Genomic DNA, 8,990 nt, shown 5'->3' with positions numbered 1-8,990 from the left:
TTCCTGCCTAAAGAATTCTTATCTTCTCATGGGCGAGGAAAGAAGAGGAAAGCTTCTCCTATTGCTATTCATTCTTTAAGAATTGAAATTTTAAATTTTTGGAAAACAATTTGACTTTCAGTATATTTGAAATTCAAAGTTCCTTTTTCTTCTCCGCCTTAGCCTTGTAAAACTATACTAAAATGAGTAGGAACTTATTTCTTCATTTTTGCATTTCTTCTATATCAAATCTATAGCAAAGACAAAGGGCTTATATTACTTTCACTAATGTCTGAATTAGGGGGAGTGGTAATGCCCTAGTGTGGGAATAATAAGAAAGAAATATTAACATCAGCTAAAATATCAAAATACTATCAGCCTGTATTTGCTTGCTCCTGTGTTACTGGACATGAAACATAACCTTGAAAGTGAGCATAAGTGGCAATAAGCATAAGAGGCCAGAGTACTAGTCAGTTCTGAGATGAAAGAAAGGAAAATTTTATTAGGAGATCTAAAGGGAAATTTATTATTTCCATGGGAGTTCTGGATCAGGGTTACAAAGAAGCAGGTAACTGGGTGGAATATCCCAGAGATCTCACAGTAGGTAAAAATTGAGAAAAGAAAAAAAAAATCAGGCATTCAAGGGGCAGAATTCCAAAGGGTATGGGAGCTCTCAGAGGATGTAGCTGGACCTTAAATCCTAGAGAAGAAGTGAGAGGGGCAACGTTGGACAGAGAAGGAATATGACAAACTTAGCCAGTCAATAGTGCTAGGTCACCTATGAAGTCCACTCTTCTGCTCTGGTCGGTGAGCATGCGGTGCTCCTGCAATAGGACAGACATGGGATGGTTGATCCACGGGGGCTCCTCTGCTGTCATCATGCCCTCCCCCAGACTCCTACAACCTTTCAACCGTATCTGTGTCCACAAATTCCTCCCAGTTTCCTTCCTCCTGTGCTTTGTCTCCAGCTCTCAGCTCTCAGCTCTGACAAATCTGAACGCTTACCTTCCTTCCTAGGGTGTGGCTCACAAGGGTCTTTGATGTCTGGAAGCACCACTTGAGCGCAGGCCTTGGATAATGAAGACGGTGCCCACCACGATGCCCACAAGGCCCACAGTCAACCCCAGGGCACAGACCACGGTCTCTGTCAGCTCTGACATAGGGGCTGGAATTTCAGGTTCTAGAAAATGCAGTTGTGGAAAACAGAACACAAGAGTGTTGGTTCATGTACACATGTGTGGGTTGGAGCGGGAGGGATTGTTTTTGATCTATGAGGACTCAGGGCACCATGGTTAAGGAAGAGGGTAAAGTCTATTATTTGAAACCTTTAAGGTATAGAAAACATGAGATTCACAGACTCAAAGGCAGGATATTCTGAACTTGATAGAGAAAGAAGGTGCCAAGGGGGTGGAATTCATACGTACCCCAGTGTTTCAGAAGTGGTTCATCCAGGCCCCAGTGCTCCACCTTGCAGTCATAAATATCATCAGCAGAAGGGAGGAAGGTGAGGTAACTGAACTTTAAGAAGGAATGATCCTTCTTGGCGAGGAAGCTGGTTTCAGAAACACCCTCTGTGACTGAGTGCCTGTTCTTCAACCACGTGACATTGATCACAGGGGGAAAGATGTTGTCCACCAGACAGACGAGGGTGTTGGGCTGACCCAGCATCACAGGAGACTTGGGAAACAGCGTCACCTCAGGAACCTCTGTGGTGAGGAAGCAGCACTGATATGAATTGCAAAGAGCTCTACCCTCAGGTTCTGCACTGTGTCCTTCAAGAGCCCATCCACCAACAGTTCCCCATCTGATGGTAGAAGAGTTCTTACTTACCTTCTGCTTGGGAAATGCTATCTACACACTGCCTGTATTTTATCCTTGTGCCCTTCCCCCTATGGGCGTGCTTACTAAAGTGGCAGATCTCTAGGACTTCTCCTTGAGGGGTTCAGGGAACACGGTATGGGGGTAAGGATCCTTGTATTACATGACAATATTTCAGCTCTGAGATGGCAGAGAATGAGTGTTCAGTAATTACTATGAGAAGATCTGGGGAAAGATCCTTGGAAAGCAGTCAAGGGTATATCTATCATAGGGAAGAAGAGAAAGAGACCTGATATGTAGGGATAGATTCAGTAAAGAGAGGCAGAGTGGTGGACACATACCATTGGTAGCAGCGGTATAGTTGGAGCGTTTAATCAGGATGTTCAAGCCTTGTTTTGATGTAGCTATTTCGTTCAATGCATTTTGTGGGTCAAAACCTGAAAATGTGCTAAACACAGGCAGCCGCCAGACAGTTTCCTTCTTCTCCAGGTCCACATAGAACAACTCATCTCCATCAAATTCTTCAGTGAACTGGCCAGAGGGGCCATAGGACTGGTAAACTTCTATGCCATAGGAGCCAACATGATCAGCTGATGAGAGAGTGAGGAACAAGAAAAAAACAAAGGGAGAAAGAACCTTATTAAACTGAGTGACAGAGGAAACTAAACTGGTTTTCAAATATTGTGGGCTTTGTCTTTGGTACTGTTTTTCTTTTTCTCTCTCTCAAGATTGATTTGTGTATTCGAGAGAGAATACAAGTCGGGGAAGGGACAAAGGGAGAGAGTCTCCAGCAGACTCCACACTGAGCACAGAGCCCAGGGCCAGGCTGGGTCTCATGACCTGTGATATCATGACCTGAACAAGATTCAGTCTTTCAAGGGACTGAGCCACCCATCCGCCCCCTTTCGCAGTCTTTAGGCAAATTTTCCTGCTCCCTTTCCCTCAGGGTTGGTGGGTGTCCAGTTAAAATGCAGATGATTTTCCACTGTAGGTTACATGAGGTTACTGTAGGTTACATGTACCATGTAGGTTACATGAGGACAGAATTTCAACAGCCATGTTACTACTGTTCCTTGTGTGTGTAGCTTAGCCCCTGGCACACACAGGTGTGCCATTTATGATAAACATAATGAAATTTAAAAAGGAATGAAAAAATCATGTTCTTAGCTTCCTTTCTCAGAGATTGAGTTTACCTCCCTCTGCTTCATAAGTTTTATCTCTTACTTAATTCTTTCATCAGTTAATAAGAAATACATTTGGATTCCTCTCCCCCTCCAGACTGGTTCAGAACAGAACATTTTCTACACAGGCCTTCCTTCCTTCCTTCTCTCCTTCCTCCTTCTCCTCCTTCTTCCTCTTGTCTTTCCAAAAAGAACACACAGGACTTTATTGTTTTACAAGAATTTCTTCTAAATATTGTAGGATGTGAGAGTGTGACAAGGACAGTGACAATACTATAAAGTATATAAAAAATAAACAATGCTCCTAAGGTCTCTGTTTTGTTAACAATAGTAATCCTCAGAAGAGAGCACTTGATTTTATCAGAGATACAAAATGAAAGATATATTGGATTTTAGATTTCTGTCACACCCCACTGCTCTACCCCATCATGGCTTAGAGGATGTTACTAAACCTCTCCCCTTATTCTGATGCAACATTTCTGTCTATTGAGAGCTCCAGGTAAACTATGGCCCTTTTTCTCAAATGGACAATGAACTCATGTGAGGACACCCAAGTAGAATGGCAACAGTAGGATTCTACCCAATGAGCCTACCTTTTTTTTTTGTGAAGAAATATATGTGTATGTGTGTGTGTGTGTGTGTTTTAATCACTTCCTTTTTGTGTTCTTCCTCATTTACTGAACATCATCGAGATGTCAGACATCATGAGGAGCAGGGATCAAGGAGCTTATTGTTAGTGAGAGAGCCAGATGAGTATAGGAACAAAGACAGGAAGCTGTGGTGAGTCCTGGAAGGGAACAACAGCAGTCTTATGGTCCCACTTCCTCTGCAATACCTCAGCTGCCCAGTCAAACCAAAGTATATTATTCCTTCATGTTCCTTGGTCTTTGCAGGGGCCTTTCTCCTTGAAACAAAGTTATCTTTACAGATTTCCTGGATACCTCCATTTTTTTCCTTAAGTTTCTGCTTACTTACCGAATTTTAGCTAAGCTCTCTCATTGAACATGTTTTTGACCATATTATATCCTCTAGCACCTCCATCCCAGTGTCTTGCTCTCCAAATTTATCCATACCTCATCCAACTCACTCTCTTCCCTGCCCAGTATGATTCCCTTGGTTGATTATTTGAAATGCCCTCAACAAAACCTTTATAAACTCTACCTTTTATCCTTGACTGTTTTCCAAACATGAATATATGCAACTGTTGTTTTCACCTGGTACTTGTCCTGGGTTGCCAACTGTTGATGAGTATCACACTATGGGGCCAACTAGAAGCAATTCACTTTTATACTTTCAGCTTGCTCCTGCACCAAGGGGCAGATAGCATGTCTTTTCATCTTTGAATCTCCAAAATTTATCTCTTGGTTGCTGAAAAGTGTGTATTGAATATCATTTGCTGTTCTCAAGGATCATAGAAATTGGGGGAGTGAAAGCTAGGAGACACAAAGGTGGACCATATGAAGGTCAGAAGCAGCAGTGACCAAGGCTGTATTATGACTTGTGAGCCTTAGTGCTATTCCTCTCATGGGCCCATTTTTTCATAAAAATATTAAGAATCGTATTTGTGACTATATTGGTGCAAAAACAAATATAATCCAGGCTATATTAAAAATTAAAATATTTTCTTCTACTCTAAAAGTTCACTTTTTTCTTCTAATTTTAAAAGAAATTAAAACATTTTCATGGTGTCCTATGAGCATCACAAGCCCTTGGTACTGTGCTTACTGTACCTAATGGATAAGATGAGTCTGATTAGGGTGCTCTGGTGTGATGCTGAAAAAAGGAATTGGACATTCTCTGGAGAAACAAGAGATACTTAAATTAGAATGGGAGCAGTCATGATTAACAAAGTTGGTGAAAATTAGAGTATGCTCCATTTCACATCCCCTCTTAACTATTTAGTTTTTCTACTTCGGTTTTTACAAAACCATTCTTCATGTCAATAAAACAACAATAAAAAGGACCAGGGATAGACTCTGGAAGGAAAAGATTATAAAGGAATGGCTGAAGAGAGGGGGGGAAGAGGTAGGCAATAAAGGCAGAGGGGCTGGAGGGATTAAATAATTAATGTGTGTTTGCCCTGTTTTCCTTTTAAGGATCTCCATTAGATAGAAAGCAAGACATGTCATTTGAATTGACAATTTGAGAATAACACATTTTAATTTATATGTTACATTATTTTTATTTATATTATATATTTTTAATTTTTTAATAAAATAATTTAAGTTCATCATAAAGTTCTCAATTTTAAAATAAAAATAAAAATATTCTCTAGTTTGGAAGAGTACAGAATTCCATAATTCCATAATTATGGAAGCAGCCCATGTGTCCATTGATAGATATTTGGATCAATGGAGAGATAAATGGATAAAGAAGATTTGGTATATATATATACAATGGAATATTGTTCAGCTATAAAAAGACTGAAATTTTGCCATTTGCTACATTATGGTAGGAGCTAGAGAGTGTAATGCTAAGTGAAATAATCAGAGAAAGATAAATATCATATAATTTCACTCATATGTGGAATTTAAGAAACAAAACTAATGAACAAGTAAAAAGGTAAATAAAAAGAAAAACAGAGTCTTAACTTTAGGGAAAAAACTGATGGTTACCAGAGATTAGGTGGAGGGTGCAGTTAAAAAAGGTGAAAGGAGGGGTGCCTGGTAGCTCAGTCATTAAGCATCTGCTTTGGCTTAGGTCATGATCCCAGAGCCCTGGGATTGAACCCCACATCGAGCCCCACATCGGGTTCCCTGCTCAGCGGGAAACCTCCTTCTCCCTCTCCCACTCCCTTTGCTTGTGTTCCCTCTCTTGCTGTGTCTCTGTCAAATAAATAAAATCTTTTAAAAAACAAACAAACAGGTGAAAGTGATTAAATATACACTTATCTAGGTGAGCACCGAGTAAGGTATAGAATTATGAGTCACTATACTGTACACCCAAAAGTAAAATAACACTGTATGTTAAGTATGCTGGAATTAAAATTTAAAAAATTATTAAGCCACACCTGTAATAGTAACAATTAAGAAAAAAGAAAGATCATTGACATTTCTATGTCTTCATCATTGGAAAAGCATTTCTAAATACATATTTGATTTGATTATTTGTGAAGTGACATATATGAGGTCATGTGGTAGACTGACTGGTCTAAAGGCATTCAGCTGGGCTTGTTTAGTCACTGCCCCCATGCCAGTTCCTGGCATGAAAATGTGTAAATCTGAGACGAAGAAGAGGACACACTTCTTTATATCTACATAGTATATACATAATTCACGGAACTCTTTACCCAAAGTGAGACTACAGAAGAAACATATAAAAAGCTGGGGTGCCTCAGTGGCTCAGTCATTAAGCATTCCTTTGGCTCAGGTCATGATCTCAAGGTCCTGGGATCCAGCCCCACATCCAACTCCCTGTTCATCAGGAAGCCTGCTTCTCCCTCTCCCACTTGCCCTCTCTTGCTGTCTATTTTTCTGTCAATAAGTAAATAAAATATTTTCTTTTTTTTTAAAGAAACATAAAAAGCTTCAAAATGTTGTTTAGAAACATTTGAGAGCAATAGTTCATGAATTTTTAGTAACAAAACATCCACTCGTGGAAACATCTTTAATCTCTGAGGCAACCATAAATGAATGTCACTGAGCCCTGCAGGCTATATTCACTGGATCTGATATTAGAAAGGATGAACTCTGCAACAGCACAGGTAGCAGAGAGAGTGGGTTGGGTCTCTAGTTCCCTGAAGGAGTGACCATAATTTTTAGATCTGCTTAATATTGAGAACACCTTCGAGGAGCCTCTGCTATTTCTATGCCAATCTCCATTTTCCCCCCTTCCAACTTTTTCGCAAGTCTAGTCCCCACATCCCTCAGCTGTGCACTCACCCACAATGTCTTCACTGTCACCAGGGCTCATCATGGTGGTCAGGGCAAGAGTCCCCAGAATCAGAACTCTGCTTAGGGTCATCCTTTTCTCGATGTGGTCTCCTCAGTGGCCCTTCAGAGTTGCAGAGCAGTGGTAAGAACCCAACTGATAAGGGAATCTAAAGACAACAAACCAAACCCTGCCAGGTTAGGTTCTGGCCAATCAGAAAAATCCCCTCTGATGACACTTCTGTTGCCAGTTGAAGAGCTTGTACTAAGAGCCAAGAAGGGTTGGGAAATCCCCTTGTTCTGATGTAGCCACCTGGGCATATTCTCTAGGAAAGGAGGGAGGGTCTTAAATCAGAATCTTCTTATGGGTGTGTGTACTTGCTGGTGGTGAGAGGGGTGGAATTTCTGAGTAGCTTCATGTATAGATATCATCACTAATATGGTATTCTTCAGGCTTTTCTGGGTTACAATCTCCAAAAATTCTCCCATAATTGATTCCCTCCCTGGAAATCTGTAACTCCTCCCCTTTTCCTGACCTCTGAAAATGGATTGTCTTTCTTTTTTACTTCCATTGTGCATGTACAATTTTCCAAATTTTGATTTACCTGCCTAGGGTATTTCTGCTGCTGATGGCCAAGGAATACCTTTGCTTTTCTACTTATGTAAATCTAATTGATTTAAGTTCTTCTTTTGTTCTCAAAAGTCTCATATTTACACCTGGGACAATAGAAGGAATCATAAATTCATGAATGCTGTCTATAGTAATTGCATCATCTTTCACCTCAATTTTCCCCTGCCTGGAATATTCTCTGTGCTCTGTGTTTTACTGCTGTCTATACACATTTAAGGGCAATCTGGGGACACTGAATACATAAAAGACAGCTTGGGCTGCCTCATTGTACGATTTTTAGTTTTTAAGTTTTTTTTACAATAACAATGTAAATAAAATGTTGAGGGCAGATTGAGAATTGCTATGATTTAGAAATTGGTTTCCTTCTGAGAACCTCCTGAATATTTTCATATTCTTTATCTTGCCACATATTCCAGATATTTGTAAGGGGCTAGAAATTGAGCTAATGTCAAAGGCAGTCATTAGAGGGAGACATTATTATTATTATTATTATTAATTTTATTTTCAGAAGAATTGATTTTATGTGTGTTTTGGAAGCCACTGGTTAATGGGTGATTCCACTCAGAATCAATAACTCTTTCCCTGTTAGATGGCCTTCTGTTTCTCGGCACACTGTCATACCTCATGATGACAGAGACTGTAGGAAGAGTGAGACAGGAAAAGCCCTGGCATCTAGCAGCCACCTGGTACTATTAAGCAGGTCTTGGTGTTGCCAAGAGCTGGTCTGCAAATCACAGCTAGGCTCTGGTGTTTTCCTGGTGAACATAAACAATGTAATAGGACAGCAGTGTCAGACAGCCACTCAGTGACCATGACGGATCAAGACAGAGGACAAGGCCACTCAGTAATCATGCCTGAACACAGACAAAACACAAAGATTGTCAAAGCCACAAAAATGAGCAAGCATCCCTCTTTCCTAGATGATACAATTGCCTTCTGCTTCATTACCAGGTAGAGCTTTAGCCTCAGCCTGGTCTTCCTTCCTTTTAGGTAAGATTTATTAAGATGCCCAACTGTAGAAATATTCCATCCCACCATCTACCTCCTGACAATCCAACTAAGAGCAAATACCCTCTCTCTTAAATCTTCCTCAAAATCACCTAACACAAGCCCAAACCCTATAGTAGTTAAACTGTCAGTTTTATGTGTTGGTTAGGCTCTAGTCCTCAGTTAATCAATCAAATATTAATGGGGCGTGGCTCTGAAAATATTCTGGAGATGTGATTACAGTTCATAATCAGTTGATCAGGAAAGAGAGATCTTCCTAGATAATCTGGATGAGTCAGAACCAACCAGCTATAATGTCTTCAGAGCAGATCTGTGGGCTCCTGAATGGCTCAGTGGGTTATGCATCTGGCTCTTGATTGAAGCTCAGGTCTTAATCTCAGGGTTGTGTAATTTAAGCCCCATGCAGGGCTCTATGATAGGTGTGGAGCCAATTAAGGACCAAAAAAAAAAAAAAAAAAAAAAAAGCAGAGATGAGGCTTCCCTGAGATAAGAGATTGCACTGTG

The 8,990-nt window shown here is 40.4% G+C and overlaps 1 protein-coding gene across 1 annotated transcript; it reads right to left on the bottom strand.

Annotated features, from left to right (window-relative positions):
- Positions 1–456: 456 nt before the first annotated feature.
- On the bottom strand, positions 457–7,028 carry LOC101683191 (SLA class II histocompatibility antigen, DQ haplotype D alpha chain). The gene is made up of 5 exons (XM_004782395.3): positions 6,860–7,028; positions 2,139–2,387; positions 1,404–1,685; positions 985–1,159; positions 457–803 (listed from the first exon to the last, which is right to left on the bottom strand). Exons 1-4 carry the CDS (start codon positions 6,939–6,941, stop codon positions 1,005–1,007), a joined length of 768 nt encoding a protein of 255 aa, XP_004782452.2. The 5' UTR covers positions 6,942–7,028; the 3' UTR covers positions 457–803; positions 985–1,004.
- Between the last annotated feature and the right edge of the window lie 1,962 nt (positions 7,029–8,990).

Source organism: Mustela putorius, unplaced genomic scaffold (assembly GCF_011764305.1).
Source record: "Mustela putorius furo isolate JIRA1106 unplaced genomic scaffold, ASM1176430v1.1 tig00000135_pilon_pilon_pilon, whole genome shotgun sequence".
Classification (NCBI taxonomy): domain Eukaryota; kingdom Metazoa; phylum Chordata; class Mammalia; order Carnivora; family Mustelidae; genus Mustela; species Mustela putorius.
Note: the sequence above shows the minus strand (reverse complement) of the source record. Positions and strands in the feature narration are given on the sequence as shown.

Coding starts and splice junctions, on each gene's coding strand:
- LOC101683191 (XM_004782395.3), bottom strand. CDS start 6,941: ATGACCCTAAGCAGAGTTCTGATTCTGGGGACTCTTGCCCTGACCACC. Junction 1,686..2,138: donor CTATACCGCTGCTACCAATG/GTATGTGTCCAC, acceptor TCCTCACCACAG/AGGTTCCTGAGGTGACGCTG. Junction 1,160..1,403: donor ACCACTTCTGAAACACTGGG/GTACGTATGAAT, acceptor TGCATTTTCTAG/AACCTGAAATTCCAGCCCCT.